The sequence below is a fragment of the Ranitomeya variabilis genome, chromosome 6 (assembly GCF_051348905.1).
Source record: "Ranitomeya variabilis isolate aRanVar5 chromosome 6, aRanVar5.hap1, whole genome shotgun sequence".
Taxonomy (NCBI): domain Eukaryota; kingdom Metazoa; phylum Chordata; class Amphibia; order Anura; family Dendrobatidae; genus Ranitomeya; species Ranitomeya variabilis.
Window position 1 is genome coordinate 70,119,033 of NC_135237.1, and position 14,988 is coordinate 70,134,020.

The 14,988-nt window shown below is 39.8% G+C and overlaps 1 protein-coding gene across 3 annotated transcripts in view; it reads right to left on the bottom strand.

Moving 5' to 3' along the window:
• Positions 1-14,988, bottom strand: part of DPP6 (dipeptidyl peptidase like 6) — a 1,889,424-nt gene that overhangs the window by 582,759 nt on the left and 1,291,677 nt on the right. For all 3 annotated transcript variants that reach the window (XM_077268631.1, XM_077268628.1, XM_077268630.1), the window contains exon 3: positions 14,693-14,791. In XM_077268631.1, the coding sequence (XP_077124746.1) occupies positions 14,693-14,791 (99 nt within the window). The remainder of the gene's footprint in view (positions 1-14,692; positions 14,792-14,988) is intronic.

The window sequence follows — 14,988 nt, forward strand, 5'->3', positions numbered from 1 at the left end:
CCGACTCCCTAAACCTATCTCTCAGAAAATTCGCTGGCAAAAAAAGACTCTTTGACTGTATAGCGCCCACAGCAGCAGCGGTGCCATCTAACACAAAGCTGCAGCAGTGAGGAAATGGTGACGACGGGGCAAATGGCTGGTTATCATTGGGCAAGGAGTGACATACACAGCCAATGACACATGCCCTTGCTTGTCTGCATTACATGCACATTGCTGTATGTATGCGCACTGCTGATAGGCTGAGAGACTGCACCGCCCCTCTGTAAATGCGGGAAAGAAAAAAAAATGGAGATCGGTGTTATTTCAGCACAGATCTATCCCCCGCCCCCCCCCCGCCCACTATACACTGAAACAGTCCATTAACAATGATAAACAGTTTTAATGTGCAAATCAAGCTAGGCTTTTGGTGAACGAACAGTTATTGAAAAGAAACTCGAACAGCCGAATTTTAAGCAAATTGTTCGGGTTCATCGAACGACTCGAACACCGCCCAAAAAGCTCGAATTTTAAATTGGCGAACAGTTCGACTCGAACACCGCCCATCTCTACTTCTGACAACATGTCTCCGAAATTTCCAAGCAATAAATTTTGTATTTTTTTTCTGATAAAGAAAAATGGTCAAAATTAAAAACAAAACCCAGTGCTTTCAGACCTCAAATAATGCAAAGAAAACAAGTTCATAATCATTTAGAAACAACAATATTAATGTTTAAGCTCAGGAAGAGTTCAGGAATCAATATTTTGTGGAATAATCATGATTTTTAATCACAGCTTTCATGCATCTTGGCATGCTTTCCACCAGTCTTTCACACTGCTTTTGGGTGACCTTATGCCACTCTTGGCACAAAAATGTAAGCAGTTCTTCTTTATTTGATGGCTTGTGACTCTCCATCATCCTCTTGATTACATTCCAGAAGTTTTCAATGGGGTTTAGGTTGGGAGATTGGGCTGCCCATGACAGGGTTTTGATGTGGTGTTCTCTTAATTTTTGCCAGAGCTGATTCCAGAGAGGTCATAGCAGTTTTAAAAAAAGGAATAGAAATATTAATAGGGCTCAATCTGCAGTACCCCCTGATGCCACTATGCAGTGGATTGGTGGAGGTGCTGGGTGTCTCACCACCACTGATCTGATATTGATGACTAATCCTGTAAAGGAGAGAATGGCTAATGAAATCAATTATTAAACCTTATATAAGTCAGTTCAGATATGGTGTAGCAAGATGGAGTCTATTTCCTGAGCAGCAGCACACTGGAAGGAACTTTTGGAATGTGAAGAAGTCACTGGACATTGGACACTGGACATTGGACTGAATACTATATATGGAAATGAAGTTGGAATGGACCAATTACAGAGTGACACTAACTGTTCAGAAGATTTGCGACCTCCCATTTCCTGCTTCTAGTATCTTCCTTTTTTCTGAAAATAAAATTCAGTTGTGCACCCTCTTTGGCTGAGAGAGGCGTGTGTATCTGTCTCTGTGTATCTGATACATTCTTTGCCTCTATGCTAGCGCTCAGCTTATATTTAGTCAGGTACAAGCAATCATATAGATCTCACTTTAAGGGATCGTCCTCACACTCCTAAGGGCTCATGAAGGTGATCGTATTTTGGGTCCCAATGTAATCCGACAAAACATTGGATTGCACTCAGACCAATATTATTCTACAGGGCTGTGCACATGTACGATTTGTTTCCTCAGACAGACTCTCGATTTGCATCTGATGTCCGAATGGTACTCCGCAATGCAAGTCAATGAGTCCGGGGAAAAATTGGACTGCAGTAGAATGACATCTGAGTGCAGTCCGATTTTCACAAAATGACTGAATGGAGAAGGCGGAGAAATTTTTTCTCCATCTTCTCATCCAAGAGCATAGGAATACACTGTGATCCAATTCTGAACTAACTTTGATCAGAGTACGCTTACCATAATCGGCTCGATTCTTTCCGATGAAAGAAAATACTAGACTAAGGATAGGCCAGCAATATAAAAGTACTGGACAATTTAATGTCTGATATTTGACACGTTGGTATCCTGCTTTATTCAACAATGGAATGTGTACTAATTAATATGTAATAATTACGGCTTGCATTGACTTCTGACATTTGACACATTGGCCCGTACTACCAATCTTAAAATGTTGTACTGGTAAAATCTGCACCAAATCTATCAATAAAGTGCAATATTTGACACATTTTTGGTGCAAGTTTTGCCATTTTTTATAAATGTGATCCTCTGTCTCTGAAAATTATTTGGTATGCATGGGCAAAGTTAGGATTTACATAAGTAAAGTATTGAAATAGGTACGGCATTCTTTGAGCACTAGCAGAGCATATCATCTCTCTGGTTCTATGTGCGGCAAAGTATTGCTTCGTTAGCATAATAGGGGCTTAATCTAGCACAATATAGAAGTATAAGGCTACATGTCTCCATTTGGGTGGACTAACGTTCTGGCACCAATTGGCTCATTAAGCGCACAGTATGACATACAGTATATAGGAAACAAATGTCATTCAGGGAAATATAATGTGCATTATTTATCTAGGCAATGTATCCATATGCTGTACATGAAATCTACAGTTAGGTCCATATATATTTGGACACAGACAACATTTTTCTAATTTTGGTTATAAACATTACCACAATGAATTTTAAACAAAACAATTCAGATGCAGTTGAAGTTCAGACTTTCAGCTTTCATTTGAGGGTATCCACATTAAAATTGGATGAAGGGTTTAGGAGTTTCAGCTCCTTAACATGTGCCACCCTGTTTTTAAAGGGACCAAAAGTAATTGGACAGATTAAATAATTTTAAATAAAATGTTCATTCCTAGTACTTGGTTGAAAACCCTTTGTTGGCAATGACTGCCTGAAGTCTTGAACTCATGGACATCACCAGACGCTGTGTTTCCTCCTTTTTGATGCTCTGCCAGGCCTTCACTGCGGTGGTTTTCAGTTGATGTTTGTTTGTGGGCCTTTCTGTCTGAAGTTTAGTCTTTAACAAGTGAAATACATGCTCAATTGGGTTGAGATCAGGTGACTGACTTGGCCATTCAAGAATATTCCACTTCTTTGCTTTAATAGACTCCTGGGTTGCTTTGGCTTTATGTTTTGGGTCATTGTCCATCTGTAGTATGAAATGACGACCAATCAGTTTTGCTGCATTTGGCTGGATCTGAGCACACAGTATGGCTCTGAATACCTCAGAATTCATTCGGCTGCTTCTGTCCTGTGTCACATCATCAATAAACACTAGTGACCCAGTGCCACTGGCAGCCATGCATGCCCAAGCCATCACACTGCCTCTGCCATGTTTTACAGATGATGTGGTATGCTTTGGATCATGAGCTGTACCAAGCCTTCGCCATACTTTTCTCTTTCCATCATTCTGGTAGAGGTTGACCTTGGTTTCATCTGTCCAAAGAATGTTCTTCCAGAACTGTGCTGGCTTATTTAGATGTTTTTTAGCAAAGTCCAGTCTAGCCGTTTTATTCTTGATGCTTATGAGTGGCTTGCACCGTGCAGTGAACCCTCTGTATTTACTTTCATGCAGTTTTCTCTTTATGGTAGATTTGGATATTGATACGCCGACCTCCTGGATAGTGTTGTTCACTTGGTTAGCTGTTGTGAAGAAGTTTCTCTTCACCATGGAGATTATTCTGCGATCATCCCCCACTCTTGTCTTCCGTGGGCGCCCAGGTCTTTTTGCATTGATGAGTTCACCAGTGCTTTCTTTCTTTCTCAGGATGTACCAAACTGTTGATTTTGCCACTCCTAATATTGTAGCAATTTCTCGGATGGGTTTTTTCTGTTTTCGCAGCTTAAGGATGGCTTGTTTCACCTGCATGGAGAGCTCCTTTGACCGAATGTTTACTTCACAGCAAAACCTTCCAAATGCAAGTACCACACCTCAAATCAACTCTAGGCCTTTTATCTGCTTATTTGAGAATGACATAATGAAGGGATTGCCCACACCTGTCCATGAAATAGCCTTGGAGGCAATTGTCCAATTACTTTTGGTCCCTTTAAAAACAGGGTGGCACATGTTAAGGAGCTGAAACTCCTAAACCCTTCATCCAATTTTAATGTGGATACCCTCATATGAAAGCTGAAAGTCTGAACTTCAACTACATCTGAATTGTTTTGTTTAAAATTCATTGTGGAAATGTCTATAACCAAAATTAGAAAAATGTCATCTCTGTCCAAATATATATGGACCTAACTGTATATACAAAAAAAAATGATGAGACCCATTAAAGATATCAGCCTCTATGTCACTACTTTACGCCGCCCCCAGAGAAGGCAGCATGAACCTGATGATAGTTTCCCTTGATGCTAGCTGAAAATAGCCCATAAAAGATGTTAAATACAATATATGCAACCTAGTGCTAAACCTGCAAGAGATGCTGCTCCATGTGAATAAATGTATTATATGTTAGTTAAGTGTATATGTATTTCATTTGAAAGCTTTACTTTTATCACTGCACTATACATCATAAATGATGAGAATATTATAAAAAAAATCAAAAATAATCCAGTTTATCGTACGTTCGAGAACCCAAACTCCTGTTGTTTTCATTACAGTGAAATTATAGCTCTATGGAATATCACATAGACACAATTATTGGTTAAGAAGCATCGGTCTTAAATCATTTCATTCTGATCTGCGACTGAAAAGATTTCTATAACAATAGAACATTCATTGTTCTGTATTACTCTTCTGATCCTGTGTTGTCATCATTCTAGAACGTTGATGTTGGCGGCGCAATGTTAAAGATATTTTTTCTTTATTTAAAAAAGTAAAGGTTTGACAAATGTGACTGTAAAATTAATTCTTACTTTATTATGTCTTCATGTTAAAAAAAAATCTATTAATGGGGCAATAGATAAGCAGATGCGTTTCTAGCATGCAATGATCTTAGTTAACTCTTGTCAACTTTATGTATCATTTATTTTATTCTGTATATTATATATTTTTGTTTGCGTGGATTTTTATTCACATACTATACATTATTGTATATATATATGCTTCATTTTAAATGTCTGTATTTGTTTGACATTTTTATTATTATTATTTTTTTCTATATTTTTGTTATTACTATTTTTTATTTATACTCATATTTTCTCACACTTGCCCCTGCACTTTGTTTTTTTCTTACTTTTTTAGTTTATAATTTATATATTTATTTTATTACATTTTTCTTTGTTTTTTAATTAAGTATGAATTGTAATATGACATATAAAATGATCGTACTCATTACATTGATTGTTTTGGCAGCATGTTCATTTTACCATATGTTATCTTTTCAGCATGTATTACTTATACCATCATGCATTACCTTTTGATGTACAGTATATTCTCCATGATTTGTGACCCCTTTAAATATCTCTTCCACTATGAAACGCATAACTGACTTCCTTACTGTGAAACTCATGATGTGGGACTCATTAATGTATCTCCCCCACTGTGGAATAAAAATTTAACTTCCTTGTCATGAAACGCATGACCACGTAACTCATGGTTCCTGCATATGCGATGTTGTGTTTCCGGAGATATCTCCGTGACCCTTAGCCAACATTTCACCAAGGTGTCGGCCACGTGCTCAGGACTATGATGTAAGTTATCTTACGTGTTATATACAGTGATCTGCAAAGAGGAGTGGACCAAAATTCCTCCTGACATGTGCACAAACCTCATCATCAACTTCAAAAAGTGCCTGACTGCTGTGCTTGCCAACAAGGGTTTTACCACCAAGTATTAAGTTTTAGTTGCCAGATGGATCGAATACTTATTTCTCACTGTAAAATGCAAATAAATTTATATAATTTAAACAATGTGATGTTCTGGATTTTATTTTTTATATTTTATCTCTCAATGTTAAAATTAACCTACCCTTAAAATTATAGACTGTTCCTGTCTTTGTTAGTGGGCAAACTTACAAAATCAGCAAGGGATCAAATACTTATTTCCTTCACTGTATAATACTTTTCTGACATCTGCCAGAGTACCCCCGATGAAGCCACAGTGTGGTAGCGATACGCTTGGGGCTTCTTCCATCAGGTACTTTATCTTACCTTTTGCATAGTCCTCCGAATTTAACTAGTTGCATTGATACATTGGCGCTTAACCTGCAGGTTATATTTTGTATTTTCTATCTTTGCACTGCATTTGCTGAAATCATTACTTTATACTGTTACCTATATTCCCTGCTAATTTATTTATTTGATGACTTGACCTGTACTTTACCCTTATTTATTTACCTGTAGCTGGGCCTATTCTTTATTTCTTACATACATATTTTTGTTCAATCATGGGAACATTATTACTTATACCTATTTGTGCCTGATGTTTTGGGGATTTCTCTGGATTATTATATCCATCCCCCATCATTTCATATATTTGAAATTGATTTTAATTGTCCTGTATTGTTTCTCAGTGTCATTTTTGTATTAAGTAAATCAGGCTTATTCATTAAATATTGGATGTACACTTTGATTTGCTGTTCAGCTTTCCTTCTTTTTCTTGTATCCTCATTCTTGCATAGCTTTTTAGCACCTGTATTTTACATACATTTTATGTCCTCTGGTCTTAGTCATAACTGTTATGACTAAGACTGTTGGATGGTGGTAACACGTCAGCTTTTCAACTGACTCACTTTGTGATTTTTAACAAGTAGACATAATAAAGTTTTTATTTTTCCAACCATATTTCTCAAACCTTTACTTTTTTTTTACCTTTTTGTTTTCGACGGAATGAGGGAGTTGACTGTGGCTCTATGTGTATGCAATGCATGGGGTTGTATATCCATAGGACCATGTTTTCTTTCATCCACTTTTCTTCTTATCTACGATTTTGTGCTTGGCTGCATTCTAGAACGATGGCCAACAGAGAAGAGTAATACGGAACAATGATTGTTGTCTTACTCTACAAATCTTTCCAGTAGCAAATCGGAATGATTTGAAAAGAAGAGTTTGGCTTCTCCAATGGCCAATAAACTGGATTATTAAAAAAAAAAACCTCCAAAGATTCTTAAGAAAGACAGTTTCATGTAAAAATTCAATCATACAATAAATCATTTCTGATTACACCATCTCTTTAAAAAGAGAAGATTAGAGTAATAGGTTGACTATCATTTCAGGTCATTAAATACCTACAAAACACTTAAGAACTAAACAAGGAGATCAAAGGCTGCATGACATCATTACCTATCAAACAAACAGCTCATCCATTAAATTAGCGGAGCTGGAAAATGAACTGTGTAATAAGGAAGCGGTAGGTAGGAAACACGTCTAAAAGACATATAAATCATCCGACACGTACGGTACCAAAACTGACAAAGTAAGATGGATCATTGGAGAAGTTACAATGCTTACACAAATAGCAAACAACAGGCTGTGAAGAAAACCACCGCTCTAAAAAGAATTTGAGGGGGAAGCATAAACACGATCAATGTCACAATGACAGCGGATGCTATCACGCCGAATGAAAGAAAAAAAGTGGCAAAGGTCTAATTAAATGCAGAGAAGCTGCGAAAGATGAGAGATTCCAAAGGCAAAAGACCATTTATGTGGAATGAGCTAATGAAATAATGAAAAAGAATAGAACAGCTATTCAAATCAAACCCATGAGCTCCAAGGGCTCAACCAGATATCAGAAAGATAACAGAAAAAACCTTGAACTGATACAAAACAAAAATTGAAAACACAGTGTATTATGGCAGATGAACAGACAAGACAAAGCATTAGATATATGTGTATATATTTATTTATATAGGAATTGAATGTGGCCAATACTTGATTATCTTTTCTTTTCATGGCAACAAAAGAAATAAAGCAATAAAATAATAATAGTCAGCCAAGGAAACTGTGCCGAGCACTTGTAGCATTGTGCTAGGCAGGATTTAATATCCATATCAAACACAAGTGGGGAAACTCAAAGCAATGGAAAAAAATAGCACAGTATGTACAAAAGGATTGGGTGTGATGAAAAGGGCAGAACAATTTAATTACCATAACGTTTGATTAAATACCTCACACAGGCGTTTACTCTTTATTACAGTGATTTAATGGCTAGGTTCACTTTACTGCTCAGTGGTAAATGATTGCTCCAATAGTAAAATTATAACCTCTCCTCGACAGAAAATGTCTAAGATAATCCATGACCGACAATTGGTGACTTGTCTGAAAGGGCAAGCATTTATTTTATGAAATCTTTTTTGTTTCAGCTTGCTTAAACTGGAAAACTTTTTTTTAATCACATTTACAAGATCGTCTAGTTGAAAAGACCATTCCTCATCCAGATCAGATTTCCTATGACAGATTTTTGGTTCCATATTATATTTTGAATACTGGCAATTTTCTTTAAAAAGTGTTCGTCAGCAGATTTTTGCTAAATAATCTGAGAGCAGCATGTTATAGTGGCTGACACCCTGATTCCTGAAATGTGTTACTTACTAGGCTGTGTCTGTGTTTTATCAGCAGGAGATTACCACTACAGAACTATGTGTTTTGTGCCTTCTAGTCAGCTCCTATGTGTAACCACTAATTGTCAGTTTTCTGCCAACATACAGTGTGCAAAGAGAGCTGCAAATCATTGGTGTGGGTGGAGTTATACACGGCTGAATATTCTGAGCACAGCTATAACTGAAGCAGAGAAAACAATTATTGTATCAAAATAACAGCATGCAGACCAGCAAGTGATCACTGTAATCAGGGTCTCAGCATCTATATCATGCTGCTTTCAGATTATATAGCAAAAACCTGGGGACAGATTACTTTTGATGGGAATCTGCCACCACTTATGACCTATGTATTAATATGGGCATACAGGTTATAGACTGCTGAAAAAAGTACTACCTGTATGCTTCATATCTTATGCCTTGTTATCGATAAATCATCTTGAGCATTCAGACTATGGAATGCCCAGCCACAAGAGATAGTAATGGCAGACAATATAACAGCTTTTATAGAAGGGCTGGGCGATTTCCTCACTACATATAAGGGCTCTTTCACACGTCCTGATATTTTCGGTACCGGAGATATCCGTGTCCGTATGTCCGTGTGCTCAAGTGGCACATCAGTGTGGCACACGTGCGGCATCCGTGTGCCGCCCGTGTGCCGCCTGAGGACCACACGGACCGTGCAGGAGAGACAGCGCTACACTAAGCGCTGTCCCCCTCGCATGTGGTGCTGAAGGCAGAATTCATCTCTTCTCCCCCAGCGCTCAGAGGACAGAGGAGACATTGCGGGAGCTAGGTGAGTATTTCTGCAGCAAGGGGCCAGGCGGCGCACTGAGGGGGGAGGCGGGGGGCACATGCAAAATTTATTTTTCACAAAACAAAAAAAAAATCGATCTTTCATCTCTTCTCTCCAACGAACGCTGGGGGAGATGAAATGAATTCTGCCTTCAGCACCACATGCGGGGGGGGACAGCGCTTACTGTAGCGCTGTCTCTCCTGCGGGCGGTACGTGCACACGGAGGAGAGTGCACACTGTTCTCCGTGTGCACGTGTGCTGTCCGTATTGTGGTCCGTGCTGCCGGTAAAAAACGGACATGTCTACGTGTTTTCAGCACGGACATACGGTCCGTGTGAAAACACGCACATGTGCATAGACCCATTCATTTAAATGGGTCTACGTGTGTCAGTGTCTCCGGTACGTGAGAAAACTGTCACTACACGTACCGGAGACACTGACGTGTGAAAGAGGCCTAAGATTGTGAGTTACAGTTAGTTTAGTGACAAAAAATGTATAACTGGTGGAGAAAGACCGAAGTCTTTTTTGAACCTATGTAATTATGTAAATAACTAGATGGTGGCCAAATTCTAACGCATCGGGTATTCTAGCTGGCTGGGCATTCCATAGTCTGAATGTATGTATATAGCAGACACATAGTATATAGCACAGGCCACGTAGTATATAGGAGCCATGTAGTATATAGCAGACAAATAGTACATGGCCTGTGCTATATACTATGTGGCTGCTATATACTACATGGCTCCTATATACTACATGGCCTGTGCTATATACTATGTGGCTGCTATATACATATATACATATTCTAGAATACCCGATGTGTTAATACAGGCCGCGCAATATATAACAGTGGCCACGCAGTATATAACACAGCCCAAACAGTATATAACATAGTCCACGTACTATATAACACAGCCCACACAGTACATAGCAGCTACGCAGTATATAACACAAGCAACGTAGTATATAACACAGGCCACATAATATATAGCACAGGCCACGCAGTACAAAACACAGCCAACATAGTATCTAACACTGGCCACGTAGTATATAGCACAGCCCACATAGTATATAGCACAGAGATGTAGTATATAACACAGCCCTCATAGTATCTAACACTGGCCACATAGTATATAGCAGCCACGTGGTATATACCACAGCCAACGTAGTATTCAGCAGTGTGGGCACCATATCCCTGTTTAAAAAAATAATTAAAATAAAAAAGTTCTATACTCACTCCTCCGGGATGCAGCGAAGCTCTGGCGATGCGCGCACGGCTGCCGCCATCTTCCGTTTCCAGGATGCATTGCAAAATTACCCACATGCCTTAGTGGTCTTGCGAGACCGCTAAGTCTTCTGGGTAATTTCGCACTGCATCTCTGTGAATGGAAGATGGCGGGAGCCACATGTGCCTGGGCGGACTACGAAGGGTGAGAATAGCATGTTTTTTGTTTTTTTATTATTTTTAACATTGCATCTTTTACTATTGATGCTGCATAGGCACAGGGTTAATAGCAGCAATAACGGAGTGCGTTACCCGCAGCATAACGCGGTCCGTTACCGCTGGCATTAAAACTGTGTTAGCGGTGATTGGAGGGGAGTATGCGGGCGCCGGGCACTGACTGCAGGGGAGTAGGGAGGGACTAATCAGACTGTGCCTGTCGCTGATTGGTTGCGGCAGCCATGACAGGCAGCTGGCGAGACCAATCAGCAACGGGGGATTTCCATTACGGAAGTTGCGGACAGAAAGACGGAAGTACCCCTTAGACAATTATATATATAGACTCTCATCGCCATGCAATAAGATAAAAAAGAATGGATCTACCTGTGGCAGTACATTTTTGTCTCCCTGATCATAACATTATGGACATGAAATTACTTGTATTAAAAGGTAACTTCAAATCTCAGAGAGACAGAAGAATCTGGAAATATAAGCTGATGATGACCTTTGACAGTCTCAGTGCAGGAATGAATGTGTCGCATGGATTTATGTCTTTTGAGATCAATTAAGGAATTTGCTCCTCAGACCGTGTGGGGGCATCATAACAAAGAACCAGACCCCAATCAGAGGACAATAAAACATTCACACTCCTTATCTATGAACTGTTCCAATATTTAAGGACATAACTGTTTTTCACTCACATAATGGTAGTCTGCTTCGTGTCACCTGTCCTATCTATGGCATTTTTTTCTGGGCTGTATTGTGCATAAATATGTGATTCTTCAGAATTTCTATTAGTCTATGCCTGATGAAGGGACTGGAGTAGTCTCCAAAGCTTGCAATTTGTTACCATCTTCTCAGCTAGCCATTAAAAGGTATCAACCTTCTAAATATTTTTCTATCCACTGGCTAACACGGTACCATAATATATATCTTTCCTGTATGTAAATATTCCAAACATTCTTTTTTCAATTTTCCAACGTTTCTAAAAAGAAAAAGTTTTGCAAGTAGTCTTGGCTCCATGGTAACAGACTACAAACACAATTTGTGCAGTCTGAACCTGTAGTTATATTAATATCCATCAGCTCTCTAATTACTGTAATTGCACACTTATTTTAGTTCATATTTCACTTTTATTTTAGTTCACTACTGGAACAACATGTCCATCTTGAACTGTCCTCCCATCTATCTTCCTGCTCCATCTTCGACCGCTTACAATAAGGCTTCCGGTCACACCACTCCACAGAAACTGCCCTAACCAAGGTCACCAATGACCTATTAACCACCAAGAGCAAGTGACACTACTCTATCCTCCTCCTCCTGGACCTGTCCTCTGCCTTTGACACAGTGGACCATTCCTTATTACTACAGATCCTCTCATCCCTTGGCATCACAGACTTGGCCCTATCCAGGATCTTGTCATACCTAACTGACCAAACATTCAGTGTCTCCCATTCACACACCACCTCCTCATCTCGCCCCCTATCTGTTGGAGTCCCGCAAGGTTCAGTTCTAGGGCCCCTGCTCTTCTCCATTTACACTTTTGGCCTGGGACAGCTCATACAATCTCATGGTTTTCAGTATCATCTCTATGCTGATGACACACAGATCTACATCTCCGGACCAGATATCACCACCCTCCTAACCAGAACTCTTCAATCTCTATCCGCTATTTCATCCTTTTTCTCAGCTAGATTTCTAAAACTTAACATGGACAAAACAGAATTCATTGTCTTTGTCCCATCTCATGCGACCCCCCCATCGAACCTATCCATTACAGTTAACGGCTGCCCACTCTCTCCAGTCCCACAAGCTCGCTGCCTCGGGGTAATCCTTGACACTGATCTCTCCTTCAAACCGCATGTCCAAGCCCTTTCCACTTCCTACCGACTTCAACTCAAAAATATTTCACGGATCCGTACATTCCTAAACCAAAAATCTGCAAAAACCCTAGTCCATGCCCTCACCATCTCCCGCCTCGACTACTGTAACCTCCTGCTCTGTGGCCTCCCCTCTAACATTCTCTCACCCCTCCAATCTATTCTAAACTCAGCTGCCCGACGAATCCACCAGTCCCCCCGCTATTCCCCGGCTTCTCCCCTCTGTCAATCCCTTCACTGGCTCCCCATTACCCAGAGACTCTAGTGCAAAAGTCTAACCATGACATACAAGGCCATCCACAACCTGTCTCCTCCATACATCTGTGACATCGTCTCCGGGTACTTTCCTGCACGCAGCCTCCGATCCTCACAAGATCTCCTCCTCTATTCCCCTCTTATCTCCTCTTCCCACAATCACATACAAGATTTCTCTCGCGCATCACCCCTACTCTGGAACTCTCTACCACAACATATCAGACTCCCACCTACCACCGAAACCTTCAAAAAGAACCTGAAGACCTACCTCTTCCAACAAGCCTACAACCTGCAGTAACCACTGATCGACCAAACCACTGCACGACAGCTCTATCCTCACCTACTGTATCCTCACCAATCCCTTGTAGATTGTGAGCCCTCACGGGCTGGGTCCTCTCTCCTCCTGTACCAGTTGTGACTTGTATTGTTCAAGATTATTGTAGCTGTTTTTATTATGTATACCCCTCCTCACATGTAAAGCGCCATGGAATAAATGGTGCTATAATAATAAATAATAATAATAATAATAATAATATTTTCTTCTAAGGTTGCACTATTTCCTACACCCTTTGACACATACGAATTACTGTTTTATAAATGGATATAGAAGGAAGCATGGACACAGGTGGCCCCAAGCTTAAAGGGAACGGGATAGGTCGCCCATGTCCTCTAACCCACCAGCATTTGAATTTTCCTTTCTAAATACGCTGCCTAGCAAGCTCTTTACTGTGTTTGACACAAACAGGTGTTTAAAAATAGTCTTTTTACAATCTACTTTTAAAATGCAAATTTCTTTTTGACCAGTCAATGGGGCATTTGTTTCCCCACACTAGTTTTCCCACTTACCATGAGATCACATTCCCTTGGGTGTGATAACATGATTTGCAAAAGCCAGAGTCATCACCTGCTCTCTGCAAATCTTTGCTCCTGTGAAGTCAGGTTAACGCTTCCCGACTTCCCGGGTTCAGAGGCATACTGCGCATGTCTGGAAGCAAAAATGATCTGTTCCAGTAGCTGATCTTATGCTCCTCCGTAGGCCTCAGTTGTCTTCTTTGCGTCTGGATATGTGAAATGTGCCTTTGAAGCCTGGAAGCGTACACCAAGCTTCAGAGGAGTAATGACATGTAGGTAAGAAAGTCGCCACCCACCAGGTGGCAATGACACCGCCTCTTGAAAATCATGATATCAAACAAACTGACTAGTCATTAATGCGGCACAATCCCCGGCGGCTATTAAAAGTATGTTTCTCTCTGAAATAACACAGAGATTCAGTGACAAACATACATAGCTCTGATCAAGCAACCAGTGATACATGCTGTCCACACTATGCTCACCATGGTCAGCTAACAGGTTCCTATTAACATTTAAGTTCTTCCTTGCTTTAGAGATTTATAAGGTAAAGGTCATGAGAATTCTCCAAACTTTATCTTTAGGCTGGGAATACCATTGACTCATTGTAAATAAAAAAATGTATATCTCATCCTAAAATTTATTTTACATCATTCTTCTGTATAGGAAAGAACAGAAGATTACACTTTCCTGTAGAGCAAAACAACAGTGTCCCAACACGTTTTGACTTAAAATATACCAAAAGGACACCAGACACTATTTTGGCCATCCCTGGGTGAATGGATTCCCAAGCTTCCTTAGCGAAGATAAACAGGTTAACATGAAAAGACAAAGGAAAAAAATGAAACTTGGAGTGTATCAAATAATAGGCACTGCATCATCCAGAAAAGTCCATCAATCTTAATGCATGGGGTTATTAGCCAAGGACATAATAAAGCTGCTTTCATTATCTACTTGGAAAAACTAATAGAAAGATTGATAGACAAAGTTCCGCAGCGTGGCATTACACTTACCATTTATCCATTTAGCCTCCGTATCGTGGATTGCAAACTCTCCACTGACCAAATCTTGTAGCGATACCTTTGCTTTGAGTGACAGGCTATTATCTTCCACTGGAAAAAAAAGAAGCCAAATACACACAGGTTATTTTCATCCTCCGTCTCGGCCAATGAATTACAATTAGTTATACAAAAACATAGGCACAGCAAGGCTTGTCATCTTATTTTCAGAGCAATAATGAAGTTTTGATGGAACTGGGAGAAACATATTGTTCTGAAGAGGTTTCCATTCCCTCTACGGCTAATGCTGC